Source organism: Chelonia mydas, chromosome 16 (genome assembly GCF_015237465.2).
Source record: "Chelonia mydas isolate rCheMyd1 chromosome 16, rCheMyd1.pri.v2, whole genome shotgun sequence".
NCBI lineage: Eukaryota > Metazoa > Chordata > Testudines > Cheloniidae > Chelonia > Chelonia mydas.
In genome coordinates this window covers 12308933-12325954 of record NC_057857.1, presented here as the reverse complement: position 1 = coordinate 12325954, position 17022 = coordinate 12308933, and the positions used below count along the sequence as shown (strand labels likewise).

The 17022-nt window shown below is 55.6% G+C and overlaps 1 protein-coding gene across 4 annotated transcripts in view; it reads left to right on the top strand.

The window, feature by feature from the left end:
* CERCAM (cerebral endothelial cell adhesion molecule) overlaps positions 1-17022 on the top strand; it is a 39141-nt gene that overhangs the window by 19176 nt on the left and 2943 nt on the right. For 3 of the 4 annotated variants that reach the window (XM_037879907.2, XM_043530472.1, XM_043530471.1), the window contains 12 exons: positions 374-582; positions 5665-5775; positions 6846-6963; positions 7547-7681; positions 8485-8689; positions 9093-9212; positions 9801-9877; positions 11412-11518; positions 12303-12435; positions 12877-13004; positions 13365-13568; positions 15661-15908. In XM_037879907.2, the coding sequence (XP_037735835.1) occupies positions 5726-5775; positions 6846-6963; positions 7547-7681; positions 8485-8689; positions 9093-9212; positions 9801-9877; positions 11412-11518; positions 12303-12435; positions 12877-13004; positions 13365-13568; positions 15661-15898 (1515 nt within the window). In that variant the 5' untranslated portion in view covers positions 374-582; positions 5665-5725 and the 3' untranslated portion in view covers positions 15899-15908. Of the gene's footprint in view, positions 1-373; positions 583-2246; positions 2376-4702; positions 4868-5664; positions 5776-6845; positions 6964-7546; positions 7682-8484; positions 8690-9092; positions 9213-9800; positions 9878-11411; positions 11519-12302; positions 12436-12876; positions 13005-13364; positions 13569-15660; positions 15909-17022 lie in introns of those variants that run through there. The other variant, XM_043530470.1, reaches the window with a different exon arrangement.

Here is a 17022-nt window from a genome sequence, read left to right as displayed (position 1 = left end):
GCTACCAGCCAACAGAATTGCTTCTTTAGCTTAAGTGGTAGAGGTTGGTGGGGCAGTGCTGAAAGTCCCAAGTGCAGACATTAGGGTGACCAGAGAGCAAGTGTGAAAAATCAGGACACCTTTTCCACCCTGGGGTTGGGGTATAGCTTAGTATATAAGACAAAGTCCCTAATATCGGGCCATCCGGTCACCCTCGCAGACACTGCTGATGACCCATGCTGGGGGTGGAGGTTTTATATGCTGTCTTTCATACTCCGAGGTAATACTCAGCCTTGATGTAAATGTGATTTTCTTTAATGCTCGAGGAATGTCAGGATTTCCTGAAAGGCGCAAATGTTATTTCCTCACACCCCTTCTCTGTTTTTTCTTCCAGGTTCTGTGTCTTGCTGGCTTGACTGTTGTCATGAGATTTTCCTCCCCGTCCCCATTGGTTTCTGTTTATCCCCCTTCAGATGTCCCAGAAGGTCAAACACAGCTGTCTGGACAGGTTTTGCAGCAGCTGTGATGAGCAAGGATGGAAGGCATCCGCGTAATCTTTCTGGATAGCTGGGTCCCTCAAACCGCTCGTGATCAGTAGGGCAGGTATGGTAGAGGTAACTACTCTTGGGCTGCAGTATGACACTGGGGATGGTCTCTAGGTAGAACTAACTGAATTGTTAGGAAAAGTTATTTATCTGGCAGATTTAGCTCCTTTTCCAGCTTGCAAATGGTCTGGGGGCAGACCACGATACTTACAGATCTATTTGTCATATAAAAGTGTTTGCCACATACATTAAAGCCAGTGGATCATTGGCCAAGTATGCACCACAAACATCCCTTTGAGTTGTGTGATTGGGCATCAGAGTCATGTGGGGTAATTTCTGTTCTATGATTGGATGAACCGTTTTGGCCCCCAAACAAATCTTGTTTTTGTCATGAATTGAAGTCAATATTATTTTGCAATTAATCGGCTCTTGGCAATGGGCCTGGAATTTGCTCTCTGCAAACGCCGGTTCTGTGAATGAAGCGTGGCTTGCATGGATGCTTGAGGGAAAAGGGGACACTTGATTCAGTCGCATTCACACAGTGTGGTTCTGGATTCTCAGAAACAGACGTGACTCATTGCTCCTGCTACTTGCCCAGCTCTCAGGAGGCAAGAGGGGTGTTTGCATTGGCTGCTGTCGCTAGAGAAAGATGCAAGTCTGCTGCATCTGCAACACTAGACTAAAAGGAAGAAAAGGCACATTCCACCGCCCCAGCTTTCTGTGAAATCTGGGCTTTCTTGCAGGCAAAACTTCTGGAGTCACAAGAGTCATAGCTGTGAGAGAGGAAAAGTCAGATCCCAGCCAGCCAGCCCCCAGCTAACCAAGTATTGTGCCTTATGGGGCATTTTCAAAATGTCTTGACTGGTCTAGTTTTTAAAATGCCAAGGTCATAATTTGCCTACTAAAGCTGCCCCTGCTCCCAGGGGGTGAAGCCTGGTGCTCGAGGGGTCAAAGCCTGGTGCTCCATGGGCCCCTTTATGCCGATTTGCAGGACTAAAGGGACTGTGAGGGCCCTACCCTGGGGAGCCACCCAAGGCAGGGGAGTCCCCAGCAGGGAAAGGGTCGGGGAGCCAGCCCTCCCTCACATCTCAGCACAGGGGGCATAGTGGGGTGCTCTTGGGAGGAGAGCGGGGTGGTCTGTGCATTGGAGTCCTGCTCCCTGGCTACCACTCGGGGGCCCTATGTCAGTATCAACACACAGTAATTCCTGCCCCTTGGCTGTCAGCCAGCCCTTGCTGGAGATCTGAACTGATACAGGAGGCCCAGCTGGAGCACGAAGCGCCAGCACAGGGGTGCGCCCAGAGCAAGGGGGGGGGGGTGGAGCACGCCCAGAGCAAGGGGGGTGGGGGTGGAGCATGCCCAGAGCAAGAAGGGGGGCGCCAATTCTGGAGATGAGCTGGGTGGTGCCAATTCTGGAGATGAGTTGGGTGGCACCAGGATTTGATCTGCAGGGCAGAGCCCCAGAGCTACCAGGCATCGTCCCTTCCCCACTGTGGGCATCCCCCTCTCCCCTCCCCGCCCTCCCGTCGCTGATTCCCAGCCCGGCCCCTCTCTCCCCCCGCCCCCTTCTCCGCCCCTCTCCCAGCCCTGCTCCCCGGCCGCTCCCCACTGTTGCAGCCGCTGTCTCCGGACATGCGCCCCCCCCGCCGCTGCTCTGCTGCGCTGCGCCCTGCTCCTGCTGCTGAGGGGCTGCCCCGGGCTGGAGGGGGAAGGGGGGAGCCCAGCCGGGCAGCAGCAGGAGCTGCCCACCGTGGTGATCGCCATCCTGGCCCGCAACTCGGAGCACTCGCTGCCCCATTACCTGGGGGCCTTGGAGCGCCTGGACTACCCCAAGGAGCGCATCTCCATCTGGTAAGGGCTGCTCGGCTCAGGGGGCGCCGGGCCTCCCCGGGGAGGGCAAGAATCCGGGGGTGCCCCCCCAGACCCCAAAGGGGTTAGTGCCAGGGCGAGGAAGGGCAGCTCGGTGCTGCAGGGGGCAGCCGGGACAGGGGGTGGAGGGGGATATGCCCGTGCAGGATGGGTGCCATCTCGTCGCTGTCCCCTTAGTCGGGGGCACTGCCAGATGGGGGAACCCGTTGTAAAGGGACGCTGGGCAGTGGTGCAGGACACTCTTCCATCCTACCCGAGGGGGATGTTCTCCCCCTGCGCTTGGAGGTTAAAAGCCCCCTCACCCTCCTGTGCATACTGTGAGATACGGGTGTCTGGAGCCGGGCACCCCATCCCATCTGCTCGCACTGCCCCTCGCAGCCACCGCAGACGTGTCTGACAGCCTCTCACATGAGCTTGTCGGAACTATTACCTCCGGAGTCTAATCATTGTAAAGAGCATCTTTACCATATGTGCACGTCTGTTGGCAGCGGACATGCCCTGCTAGAGATCCAGATGAGGAGTCTGCTAGCCAGCAATCCAGGCTGCAGCGGGAGCTGGGCGAGACATCTATCCTTACCTTTTTCCATCTCCGAGACTTACGGTTTTCCCTGTGGTTTGACTCTGTGTGTTTGGAATTCCCAGCACAGAATAACAGAGGGGGTGAGAGGAGACTCCAGTCCCGGCCTCTCCCAGCAGGAGGTGCTGCAGAGTGGGTGCAAGCACATTGGTCCTGGGGGAGCTGAGGTCGCCCTTTACAAGTCGCTGCCTTGTGCTCGGATCTCGATGAATGGGGTCTCCGTCCTTGTGCAGTGTCAGACATTGGGTGGGGGTGGAGGGGAGCGTTGTCCTTTAGCTGTGATTGGGACCATGGGGGCAAAGACTCCTCTCTGCCTGGTGTTGCTGGCAGGGCCTGAAGCTGGCATTTCCAAAAAGCTTTTTTTTTTTTTTTTAAATTTCTCACTGTTTCACTTGCACCAGAAAGTATGTGAGAGGAAAGGCTAGAGGAGAGCAGCATGAGAAGAGCAGGATGTTGATGATGAGTAATTGGCTGGTCTGCTTCGCTCTGCCCTGCCCTGCTGACTTACATTACGTCTATGCCCTGCCTGTCCAGCCCCAACCTGTGCTAGGCCGCGATACATGACATTCGTTGCTTTCCCCCATCTCGGTTGGAACAGGCCTCCCCACTGAATCCAGGCCACGTCCTAGGGGTGTTGTCGTGAGCATGGCACTAAGGCGGGGCTGAAAACAAAACTGGGAAAGGTGGCCGTAGGCAGTGTGTGCATCCCCCAGCCCTGCACAGAGCAACGGGAAAAAGTAAAGGAGGAGAACGGCTAATTACAAGTTGGGAAGAGCCTGGTCTGAAGACAAATGAGCCCTTGTGTTTGGTGGCTGCCCTGGCCCAGGCAGGGCAGCGTGTGTGCCTCTTTAGTGCTGGTCAGGGAGTCCACAGTTTGGAAGGAATTATCCCTTCACGTTCCCTTTCCCAATAGCAGAGTGCTTAAAATTACATGTTAATTCTCCAAAAGATTCCTGCTTGCTGCCTTTGCTGGTGCCAGCATACCCGGGAGGTATTTATAGCGCAGCAGCCAGTGTTTGTGCCAGGGTTGCTCGTGTGTCTCCTTTTAAAGGGATAGCCGTGACTCCAGGGTGAAAGCAGAGTTCACAAGGGGGTTTAAGCTCGTCTATGCCTGGATAGGAACATCCTGGGCTAAATTTATTCCTGAGGCCCATACAGTTACACCGGTGATGAATTTGACCCATCTGGTCCATATTAGAAAACTGGTAAATCAATCTATTGCCTTGCGCTTACAGAGGTGGCAAAATTCCCGTTTGACAGGTGGGGAGACTGAGGCACGCAGAGGGTAAATGACTTGTCTGCAGAGCTGGGATTAGAACCCAGGAGTTCTGATCCTTACCTCCCTGCACTAGCCATTAGACAACACTCCATGCAGAAAAAGGGTGTTTTTGGACAAGTGGCTCTGGTATCTTTATGACAAAGGAGAGCAGGGAACCAGTTTCACATTCAAAATTCCTTTGCAGAGCATTGTTGGCATGCTGTTAGGCGGAGCCCTGCCCCTTAATATTCCGCAGTCCCAGTCAGTCTCATGCTGCCGCTGCCCATGAATACAGGTGGTGATCCTAGCCAGTTCCATGGAATTCTCCCACTCAGCTGAGATCCCTTTGGGAAGAACCTGCTTTTCTATGGATAAGAACATCCAAGCTGGGAATGGGCGATAGGATGGACCACTTGATGATTCCCTGTTCTGTTCATTCCCTTTGGGGCACCTGGCATTGGCCACTGTCAGCAGACAGGATACTGAGCTAGATGGACCTTTGATCTGACCCAGTCTGGCCGTTCTTATGTTCTTATCCACGTACATCAGATGAAATTTAAAAATTGGATTTAAACCTTCATGCTGCAGGGCATGAATCAACTACACTCTGATGGGATTAGGAAGAAACTTCCCCTGCAGGTAGGTTATTCCATAATTGTCCACCGTGGGCTTTCCTGCACCTTCTCCTGAAGCATCTAGCACTTGCCACTGTTGGAAACAGGACTTTGGATTGCATAGACCAGTGGTTCTCAGCCTTTCTAGACTACTGTACCCCTGAAGCTCAAGCCCCGCTGCCTGGGGCTGAAGCATGAGCCCCCCTGTCCAGGGCTGAAGCATGTAACTTCACTTAACAGGGCCCCCTGTGGCATGGGGCCCCAGGAAATTGCCATGCTTGCCACCCCCTAATACCGGCCCTGCACTTGTGACTCCCCCTGAGGCTCATGACCCCCAGGTTGAGAACACCAATCTAGATGAGTTGACATACCCCCTGAAAGACCTCTGCATACCCACAAGGGTGCACATACCCCTGATTGAGAACCACTGAGATAGACCATTGGTCTGATCCAGTCTGGTAGTTCCTATGCACTGTCAGAGGCTTCTTCCCCAGTTCTGCCTGTAAGGCCAGCCCTGTGCTTGAGACCCTCAACTTCTTCATTCATGCACCCTGTGCCCCTCTGGGGTCATGAGTCTTCTCAACTCCCTGGCATCCTTGTTTGTACAGTAGCTCTCCGCTGATGTCCAGATATGTGGGCTTTGGAGGTCGGGAGGCATTTGGGGAGCGGGATCTCCCTGAGAGCTGCCACTGTGGTTTCCATTTCAGTTTCATAGGATTGTGTTGCTGGGTTTGGGGCTGGAGACTGGAAGGCACGTGCTGCAGGAAACGGGGCTGGGAGAAGGGGGAGAGCTAATGTCTCCTCTGCGTTCTGATTTTTCAGGTGTGCAACGGACCACAATATCGACAACACGACCGAGATCCTGTGGGAATGGCTTACGGCCATGGAGAAACACTATCGCTACATTGAGTGGAAGTCAGTGGAGGAGCCCAGGTAAGGTGCATGATCACCTGAGGCCTTGCTGTAGCAACGTGTCCTACCAGAGAGTGTTTTGTCCATTTCATGTATAGGGAAACCTAGGCACAAAGGGGCTGAGTGATTTGCCCAAGGCAAAAAGAGAGGCAGTCAGAGATGAAACAGAACCAGAAGTTTCTGGCTCCTGTCCCTGCACTCAGCCTGTCAGACCTCACCATTGCATTTTTCTTACATGCAGCTTTGTGGTTTGCTGCTCTGAATTTGGGGCATAAAAGTATTTGTATGGAAGTGGGTCTAGCGTCCTCTTCTAACCTGTGGTGATTCTGATCCAGTTTAGGACAGGATGCCTGGATATTCTCCTCCAGGTGGGATGGGGATGGGGATGGCTTTCTCCCAACACCTTCACTGCTATCAGCCCTTTGGTGGCACCCTGAAGAAGGCGTCTGAGGTTACCTACCCATTTTCATTGTGATGGTCTGCCCACTGCGTGGCAGGTCGGCTGCTGTCTGTGCCCATCCTGTTCTGATCCACCCAAACCTGCCATGCCCAGTTCGGTTCTCTCCTGTCTTGTCCTGCTCTTGCCTGGAGCTGACTGCACAGAGAGATCCCCCAGGAGCGAGAGGCCCCCATGCACAGATGGAGCGAGAGGCCCTGCGCACAGATGGGAGACAGGGAGAGTCTGTTTCCATACAGTCTCCTCGCTGGGAATGTGTGTGCTGGGGTAGCTGACTGTGGCCTGACCCAATCCTGAGCCTGCGTTAGTGAATCAGTTTCATGTTTCTTCCCTCCCAGCCTGGGGCTGTTCAGGCAGCACTGATCCGCACCACGCGTGCTTGGGCTGCTTGTGGGATGAACAGGCTGGACAGACATAGGGCGGTGCAAGCTGAATGGCTCCTCACTGAGGGATCCCTCCCCCTGCTGCCCCAGTGGGACTCCATGCTAAGCAAACCCAGTCAAGATGAGCCCTTAGTCAGGACTGAGCTGATCCTGCCCTGGCCAAGCTACTCAGCTGTCAGGCGCGCAGGAGGAGTGAGTTTGTAAGTTAATAGCCAAACGCAGGTTATTAACTCTTTGTTTGCCTGATGCAGCTCATACCCCGATGAACTTGGCCCCAAGCACTGGACAGACGAACGCTATGAACATGTCATGAAGCTCAAGCAGCAAGCTCTGAGCTTTGCCCGGGCCGAGGGGGCTGATTATCTCCTGGTAAGAGAACGCTAACTGGGCCTGCTTCCCTCCTTTAGCACAGGAAGGGTTTCAGCCCTCCCGCAAGGCCCAACCTGGGGGAACATGACCAGCTTTCAGATGCATTGAAAGCGGAGATGGGAAAGTTCCGTGGCGTCACTCTGCCCACCCACAGGGGCCCAGAGCAGGATAGTTCCTTGTGGCAGATTCTCCGGGGGTGTATCCAGCCTACTCTGAAATGACCCCACTGTGGAAGCCTGTCATCTTCCTAATTTAAGCTTTATGGCCCTGGTTCCTCTCTGTTTTGTTGTGGATGCTCCAGGGCCATCGCCCACAGATAACGTCCAGGGCTGTCTGAGAGAGCCCCCTGCTAGGAAAGTATCCTCCAAGGGTTTCTCGCCCTGGCTGAGTGGCTGGAGGTTGAGAGTGCAGGAGAACCCTGGCGCTTCCCAGAGTGGCATGGAGCCATGCCTGCCCCCGGCCGGCCGTTGCTGGGCGGGTGCTCTCCCTGCTAGCTCGCCTACCTAGACGTGTTGTGATGAGCAGCCGCAGCCTCGCGTCAAGCGTATTGCTCCCGCTGAGCGGGCTGTGTTTCCGCCACTAGCTCACCGATACAGACAGCATCCTGACCAACAATCAGACCCTGACGTTCCTGATCTCGCAGAACAAGTCGGTGATCGCCCCCATGCTGGACTCCCAGACATATTACTCCAACTTCTGGTGTGGGATAACCCCTCAGGTAAGCTGCCTGGGGTGGGCAGGGGGAATCCCCTGTGCTGGAGGATGTCCTGTTTGCTATCACTCAGCCTGGGTGCTGCTGCCAAGCAGTGGGGTGTGTTACCCTTGTCCTGCAGTTCCTGATGGACCTGGGGCGGGTATGGGAAAACTCCCTTAATCACAGCCAGAAAACATCTCCAGCCCAGGGGCCTAACTGTAAGGTTCCTGCATGAGGAACCTTCCTTGAAGCACGACCTCTGCCCTTCTGGGCACCCCTGCCAGCCCAGAGTCGCTCCTAAGGTCTCGTAGCTAAGTCACCCAGTCAGTTTGGGCTGCAGCTTCCTCCGAGAAATTCCACTGGTGCCTTCTCGGCCGTGTGCCAACCTGCCCATCACCCTTCCTTCATGTGAGCTCTGCTGTCTCCTAAAACCCAAGTGGCCTCTAATGTTGCCCCCTCTCTGCTGTATGCTGTGTGCGGTCTGGGCTCTGCTGCAAGCCCCGTTTAAGACTGGGGGAGGAAACCTACAAGCCCCACCTGTCTGCGTTCAGCTGGACATGTGTGATCTGCTGGGTGCTGGGATTCGCCAGGGAGGAAAATATCCCCCCCAGTGTCTCTTCTTGGGGCAGAGCTGGATGATGAGGATGGAGGGAAACTCTGAAGCGTCTGAGAGTGGCATGGAGCCCGGCCTGCTGCTGTCAGGGCATGGCTGTGAGGGAGCTCTCCATGCTGGAGCCCTGCCTGCTCGTGGTGGGTGGGGGAGACGCGCTGCTTTGGCACCTCCTGGCTCCGGTCAGTGGGAATTACCTCACCCCTGTATTTCCCAGGGTTACTACCGCAGGACGGCAGACTATTTCCCCACCAAGAACCGCCAGCGCATGGGCTGCTTCGCCGTCCCCATGGTGTACGCCACCTTCCTGCTTGACCTGCGAAGAGAGGGGACCTCCGAGCTCGCCTTCCACCCGCCCCACCCCAACTACACCTGGCCCTTTGATGACATCATCGTCTTTGCCTACTCCTGCCAAGCCGTGGGTGAGGGCCAGAGGGAAGGGGCAGAGTGGGAGAGGGATGGGTGGAGTGAGCTGTACTTGGTCCCCCAGAAAGGAGCTCCTCAAGGCATCCCATATCTGGGGATCGAGGCCAGAGGACTGTGAAATCTGAATCTGTCCCCACGTAGATGTGGAACTGAAGGACGTAAAAGAGCAATGCATTTCCTGAGGAGCTGTCTCCTGCCCCGTGCTGGCCCTAAACAGCCCCTTTGCCCAAGGCAGGGTGGCAGGTGGAGTGGGGAGCTGGTTGGCACATTAGGAAGAGCCGAGGGCTTGTGCTTTGGGATGGAACAACACGGGGAAGGCTGGTGTGCAGAGCTCTCAGCGAAGGGCTTGGGAGCAGGGGCTGGTGGCCTGGGGTTACTCTGGCTGCCTCTGCCTTGCAGGAGTCCAGATCTACGTGTGTAACCAGGAGCGGTTTGGTTACATCAATGTCCCGGTGAAGTCCCATCAGACGCTAGAGGACGAACACATCAACTTTGTGCACCTCATCCTGGAAGCCCTGGGTAAGGGCTCAGGCCCAGCCGCCGGCACTGGGGGAATGACAGGGAGCTTCAGGCTGAGTTCCTAGCCCTGGGGTGCAGATCAGCAGGTGCAGCTCCCCTGAAGTCAGTGGAGTTTCACCCGCTTACACTATTTGTCTGAGGAGTTGACAGACAAAGCGTAAGCAAACGCCCTTAGCTGACGTGAGGGAAGTGCGCTGGGTCTCGGGTGGGGGTCCGCGCCATAAGGGGGCTCGCTGGCTTTCTTGCTGGGAGTCACAGCAGCAAAGCCTAAGGACTGAACGGGCCATGGAAAGGGGAAGACCCCAGCTCAGCCATGAGGTGCTGTGGCAGGGTGTGTGTGGGGAGGCAGCCTGTACCATTCTGGCGGGCTCAGAGCACTTGAGCCTTCTGAGCTGTCAGTGTGGGCTGGGGCTGGCCTATCATCCTGAAGCAAATCCTGGGGATGGGGAGGAAGCTCCCAGCGCACACGCCCAGCTGTATTCGGTGAGGCCGTGACGCAGCTGAGGATGTTTGCTTCTGTCTAGGCCCTTGGAGTGAGGGCTGTGGGCACAGTGACTCCATCTTAGCCACGTGCTCTGTCTCTTGCAGTGGACGGCCCCCCGATGTACCCCTCTGAGCACGTTTCCCTCAGCCCCAAGCACCTCGGTAAAATGGGCTTTGATGAGGTGAGCACCTGGCCGGAAGTGAGAGCGTGTTTCCCCTCCCTGCCCAACACAGCACCCTCATGGCACCTATTGTCCCTCCACCTCCCTGCCCCCTGGAGCCTGCTCCTGCTGGGCTGGCCAGCGGAGACGCTGCAGAGTGAGGTGAAATCCCCCCGCTTGGCTAAGCAGGCTGCCTGCATAACCCCTGTTGCGTGAAGGACACTCTTCAACCTATATCCCTTGTCTGGTAGCCTGTGGCTGCACCATTTAAACCCCCATGCTGGGACACAGGGAACAGCACTTTGGGGCCCAGGGCAGAGTTGGCTTATGGGAGAGGATGGGTGGCTGGAGAGGGAGGTCTGGCAGGAGCCGTGTCTCATGAGCAGAGACCCCCCTGAGCTCCCATCTTGGGGAAAGATTCTACTATTGCTTCAAAGAGGAGAGAGCTGCTAGGGCCCTTCCTTCATCACACTCATTGCCATGGAGAGGAGCTTGTTCCCCTCCGTGTGCCCAGCTGGGATAGAGCTTTGTCAGTCCTCTGTGTCCCAGGGTATCCCATTCCCTTCAGGCACAATGGCCTGCCCACTGCTGGATGGAGGAACCCCATATAGACTGTGTCCCCTTCTCTTGGCAGCTCCCCTTGGTGAGCGTGAGACCCTGCCCCTTTCCTGAGTCTCTAGCCCGATATTTCCCAGGCTGGAATCATAAGACTGGAAGGGACCTCGAAAGGTCATCTAGTCCAGTCCCCTGCACTCATGTCAGGACTAAGTATTGTCTAGACCATCCCTGACAGGTGTTTGTCTAACCGGCTCTTAAAAATCTCCAGTGATGGAGGTTCCACAACCTCCCTACGCAATTTATTCCAGTGCCTAACCACCATGACAGTTAGGAAGTTTTTCCCTAATGTCCAACCTAACCCACCCTTGTTGCAATTTAAATCCATTGATTCTTGTCCTATCCTCCGAGGTTAAGGAGAACGATTTTTCTCCCTCCTCCTTGTAACAACCTTTTATGTACTTGAAAACTGTTACCATGTCTCCTCTCTGTCTTCTCTTCTCCAGACTAAACAAACCCAATTTTTTTCAGTCTTCCCTCATAGCTCATGTTTTCTAGACCTTTAATCATTTTTGTTGCTCTTCTCTGGACTTTCTCCGCTTTGTCCACATCTTTCCTGAAATGTGGCACCCAGAACTGGACACAATACTCCAGCTGAGGCCTAATCAGCGCAGAGTAGGTGGAAGAATTACTTCTCATGTCTTGCTTACAACACTCCTGCTAATACATCGCAGAAGGATGTTTGCTTTTTTTGCAACAGCGTTACACTGACTCATATTTAGCTTGTCTACTATGATCCCCAGATCCCTTTCTGCAGTACTCCTTCCTAAGCAGTCATTTCCCATTTTGTATGTGTGCAACTGATTGTTTCTTGCTGAGTGGAGTACTTTGAATTTGTTCTTCTTGAATTTCATCCCATTGACTTCAGACCATTTCTCCAGTTTGTCCAAATCATTCTGAATTTTAATCCTATCCCCTTTAATGTTTGATTCTTCTTTAGATTTTCCTGATTAACCTGGTGCGGAGGCCAGACCGGCGCCAGCGGATGCTGAGTTCTCTGTATGAGCTGGAGATAGACCCCCTGGTGGTGGATGCGGTGGACGGGAGGTGAGCGCTCTGTGCTCTTTACCCTGCTTTGCAACAGCTCAGGTGGGATGCCAGTACCTCATGGGGGGTGGAGGGGGAATGGGTTTTGGATGCTGCGCGCAGGCAGGTTTCTTGCTGCTGAAGCTCAGTGCTCTCGCTGCTGCTTTGGGTTGGGGTCGGGGATGCGTTATGACACCGCACATCAAACGGGGAGGGGAAATTCTGCTAGTTGGTGGTGGAGAGACGGAACCACACTGTGTATTCTCAGCTGGATTGTCTCCTGAGCAAGGGAATCAAAAGGCAGATGTCAGGCATGGTAAGAAGAGTCAGCAGCCAAAGTTACACATGAGCCCCTGGCTGTCAGTGTCACACAAGCGCAGCCTGCCATCTTCTCACAGCTCAGCCCACCAAATCCTCTGCATCCTCCGCACCTTGCCACAGGTAGCCGGGCTGGAGAGCCCCACCTCCACCAGGTATGGCCAGGCCCCTCCTGTGAGGTGCTTATGGGGTGGGGAGGGCTCACCGTCACTAGGGACTCCCCTGTTGGAGCAAGTGTCAGTGGCCCAAGGCAGGGAATAACCTGCCCCAGATTGGAACTAGCCCGTCTTGGTGGGAGAGCTCCCCTCAGGGGGGTGGTGCTGGGAAGTGGAAGTGACTAGATCTGACTGGTGCAGAATAGTGGGAGTTAGAGATGGGAAGGATCTATCATGCCCACCTCATCTATTCCCCTGGCCAGTGCAGGATTGTTCCCTACAGCCTGTTCTCCAGCGCAGCACTTCTCTAACCACGGCCTCTCACCCTCCAGTGCCCTGAACAGCAGTGACATTAAGATCCTGGGTGTGGATCTGCTCCCAGGATACTATGACCCATTCTCTGGCAGGACGCTCACCAAGGGGGAGGTTGGTTGCTTCCTCAGCCATTATTACATCTGGAAAGAGGTAAAGACCTGAGGCAAAGGAAGAAAATAAACGGGAAGGGGGAGATTACACTAACGCCGAGGGGGCCCGTGGCACTGGGCATTGTTCAGAGTGAGAGACAGACCCTGCCCCAAAGAGCTTACAGTCTAAACGGACAAAGCAGGGAAGGGAAGCAACTTGCCCAAGGTCACCATTGTCGGAGCTGGGACTCTCCTGAGTCCCTGTCCAGTGCCCTACCTGCTGGAGCACATCGAGCAACCTTCCTGGCTGGCACGGTGCCCTTGGCAGCAGCCCCTGGATGGGGGTGTCTCCCCTGCCCCACTCCTCTGTTCTGTGAGGCCGTTCTTCACAACAAACCCCGGTCCAGACTTAGTTTCCAGACTGGTGCCGCTGTCCTGGGGAAGGGGGTCCAGGAGGGAGCAGCAGGGCCTCTAACAACAGCCACTCGGGCTCTCCCCGCAGATCGTGGCACGGGGGCTGGAGAAGTCGGTGGTGTTTGAGGATGACGTGCGCTTCGAGGCCTATTTCAAGGTGCGGCTGACGCGGCTGATGGAGGAGCTGGAGTGGGCACAGCTGGACTGGGACCTGATGTACGTTGGACTAGCCCACAGTGAGGGGCAGGGGAGGGGGAAGGGACGGGGCTGGCCCCATCCCGAGCTTGCCTTCCGAGTGCTGTCACTGGTTGAATCCCGCCATGGTCTGGGGGCCCCTCCCCTGCTTCCCCATGGGTTAGTGCCCTCTGATGCTGGCTACTGTTTTCAGATAGGCGAAAGCCCCGAGCACTGTTGTTTTCCACCCCAATGGCTGATTGGAGCCAGTCGCCTGGAGACGAGTCTCTATCCCATTCCCAGCCCCTCGAGCCATCCAGGCCCCTGCAGCGTGTCTGCTGCCTGGGATTGCTGCGGGCCTGGCTCCTTCCCTTAGCTGATGGGCTGCTTTTGCCTTTGCAGCTACCTGGGCAGGAAGCAGGTGAACTCGGAGGACGAGGAGCCGGTGGAGGACGTGCGGAACCTGGTGGTGGCTGAATATTCCTACTGGACCCTGGCCTACATCATCTCCCAGCACGGGGCCCAGAAGCTGATCGCGGCCGAACCCCTGTCCAAAATGCTGCCGGTGGATGAATTCCTGCCCATCATGTATGACAAGCACCCAAAGTAAGGATAGGCTCCGGCTGCTGCTCCATCCCCAGGGTGGGGCTGGCACAGTGCTGGCTGAGAAGGGGCAGAGCCCAGTGCTGGGGGTCTCCAGTCCATGCACAACCCCTCTCCCTCCCCCCTGCCTCGGGAAGGGGTTTTGGTTCTGTTTTCCTACCCAGTCAGGTGTGACACCCGTTTGCTAGTCTGGTTTGCAGCCCAGACTCCGTTAGCAGCTTGGCCATGTAAGTGAAGAAACAAGCATGTGTGTCTCCGCCCCCGCCCCCCAGCCTTATTTCTGCGCTGAAATAAAATATCTGTTACCATGAGCTCATTCCCCTCAGCCGTCCCTGCGCTCTGGTCTGTGGAAAACGGTCGTCAGTGAGCTGTGGGGGAGGGGGGCGCAGCGCTGAGAGAACAGAGTCGTTGCTGGCCGAGCAAGGGCTGCTGTGAAATGCGTTTGGAGGATTTCAGCTCCATTTCTAGTGAATCAGCCACATCCCCATGTCTGACCATCATGGCTGAGCTCTTCCCCCCCCACTGCCCCTTCCTGACTGACTGGGCCGTGGAGACTCAGCTCCCCCTGATGTCCATGGATCATCCCCCGCAGGTCAGGGCTGAAGCCAGCCTAGGGGCCACTTGCTCTGCTGCTGCCCGTGTTCCATGGTAGGCAGAGAGCTCCAGGGCTCTTGACCCGACGCTGTTTAGCAGCAGTGAAATCCCACATGGTGGGTGAGGCGGGAGAACAAAGATCGCTGAAAACCCTGAGAGTGCAGTTTTCACAGCCAAGGAGTCTGTTCATGCATGTCTGAGGGCGTACGTGGATGCTCATCTGGGGATCACAGAGCCCCTTTGCACAGACACCAGGCTCTAAATACAGCATGTGGACAAGGTCACCGACTCCCCCCTCTGCATTGTGTCCCCCGTTCATTCCCATGTAACGTGCAGCCCCACAGATACTCAGCCATAACTCCCCCGCCCTCCCAGACGTCTCCCAGCCACTCCAGGATGGCCATGTGGCTCGCATCCTCTGCAGCTGTCTTAGGTGCTCTCAGATTCCAGGCAGACTGTTGCAATGGCTGGGAGTTCTGGTTTCCCAATGCTGACTTCCCGCCCCTCCTGCAGACCTCTGGTGGGGGGCTGGGGGAAGAAGGGTGGGGGGATGGAAAGGGTTGAGAGAGAGATGGAAAAACAGAGGGATTAAAAGAGTAAAGGAAGGGGTGGAGGAGGAAGGTGGACAGACTAAAGCCCTGGGTGTGAACCAGGAACCATTCCAAGACCCAGGCTAGCTAGAATAACATCAGCACAGGCTGGCTGGCTCTGGGCCAGCCCGTGGCCTAACTGGGACCGGTGGAGCGCCCTGCTCTGCAGGAGACCCCAGTTCGATCTGAGTGGCACAAGGCGGGGGCTGGGCGAGCAGTGAAGGTGGATGTGACAGGAATCGTCCCTGGGTGTAGCGGGGGGCACCATGGATCAGTTCAGAGCGACCCTAAGGGCTGTCAGGAGCCCTGTGCTGGGATGCAGGATGTTGGGGACGGGGGGAGGGTTTGTCGGGAGCCTCCCAAGTAGAGAGGAGGTATCAGCCCTACAAGGAGGCTGCTGGCTGCCGCGGCCCAGTGTCCCATTCCTGCCCCTCTTGGAGTCCTGCAGACCTGGCAGCCTGCAGGGTGAGCTCATCGCGGGATTCCTTGTTTGCAGTAGTTTAACGAGGAGCCTGGGAACAGCCTAGCTCTGCCGTGGATGTTGAGGAACATGTTTCTGGGCAGCTGGCCCGAGCCAAGCAAAGTGCGTTGGCTGCCGTTTGAGTTGCTCCAGCAGGGCTGGGGGATGGGTGGCCTCCTCTCACCTACAGACTCTCGCTGAACCAGGAGCCTGCCTGGACTTCTTGGCTCCCATGCCCCGCAGGAAATGCTCTGGATGATCCATCCAGGTGCTGTGTCTCAGAGCACTCCCGCCTCTTTGGTGTCCGAGGCCCAGGAACACAGCGTTAGAGGGGACGGGGCTCCAGACTGCAGGCACACCCTGGCATCCCCCTAGGGGTGCAGATTTTGTTCTCCACCCCCTTTTGCATTCCTATCCAGCGTCACTGATTTTTCCACTCTCCCTTTTCTAGCGAGGATTACAAGCAGCATTTTGCTAACCGGGACCTGCTGGTGTATTCGGTGCACCCCCTGCTGGTTTACCCCACTCACTACACTGGGGACTCCAAGTGGCTCAGCGACACGGAGACGTCCACCATCTGGGATGACGACTCCAAGAAGACGGACTGGAGCGGCTCTCAGAAAACACTGAAGGGTTCCCGAAGCAACGCCGGCCATTCCTTCCGCTCGACCTCCCGGGATGAGCTCTAGCATCGGGCTGGTAAGCCAGGCCCGGGAACAGCTGCAAAACACATGTGTAAATCTGCAGATTCATGTGTTTGTGCGGACGGAAGTTGGCTGCCAGGAAATGCTGCCCTGCAAACATGTCTGATATCTCCCTTTCAGCTTCAGTGTCCAATAGCAACTTTCCCCTTCCCTACCTTCTTTCCCTGCTGATCTCAAAGCACCTGATGGACACCCGGGAATTAGTGTCCCAATCCCCTTCCTCTGGGATAGGTCAGTATCATCTTACAAATGAGGAAACCAAAGCACTGAACTGGATTTGCCCACAACTGGGCAGTAAATCAGTGGCAGGTGAATAGAACCCAGCATTCCTGACTCCCAGGCTGTGCTTTGACTACAAGACTCCACCTTGTTTGAGCTGTCATTCGGGGAGTAGCTGTGATGTCCCACTGCTCCCCTCAGTACCAGGTGCTCTCCTGAGATGGTATGCAGGAGTATCCAGGGGGCTAATGCCCATCCTTCCCCAGGGTTCTGACATGTGACCAGCTGCGATGTTGGGTATGAATTAGCAAGACGCTGCCTATTCTACATCCCAAGGGTTGAGGACTTGGGATGGTAGATACAAAGCCGAACCGTGGAAGGTCATGTCAGAACTAGCCGTGTCCATTTGGGAGGCAGTGTTGTCTACTGGCTAGCAGAGGGGACTGTGGGTCTGGATTCCTGGGTTCTATTCCTGACTGCCACTGATTTTGTGCGTGACTGTGGGCAAGTCACTTTATCACTATGTGTAAGATGGGGGTGATGTTCCTCTACTTCCCAGAGTGGGGGAGAGGCCACGTTTAGCTATTGTTTGTAAAGTGCTTTGAACTCCTCGGGCGGAGGTGGCAGGGGGAGAATATATTGCTCCTGGCACCCCAAAGGTTCCCTTCACATTCACTGCTCAATCTGCTTCCTGCTAGCTAGGGAGGGTGGGTGCGTGGTTTATTTCACAGGGCTTGCACTGTAATTGGAAAATGAGACAGTGCATGATGCCAGACAGCAGAGCAGCCCTATGCTTTGTCTGCCCCAAACCTAGCCCAGCAATCGTTAATCCTCATCAGCATTTCCATGACAAAGTCCCCCTGTCTGGCATTTTTAGTGCTAGCAGGAAA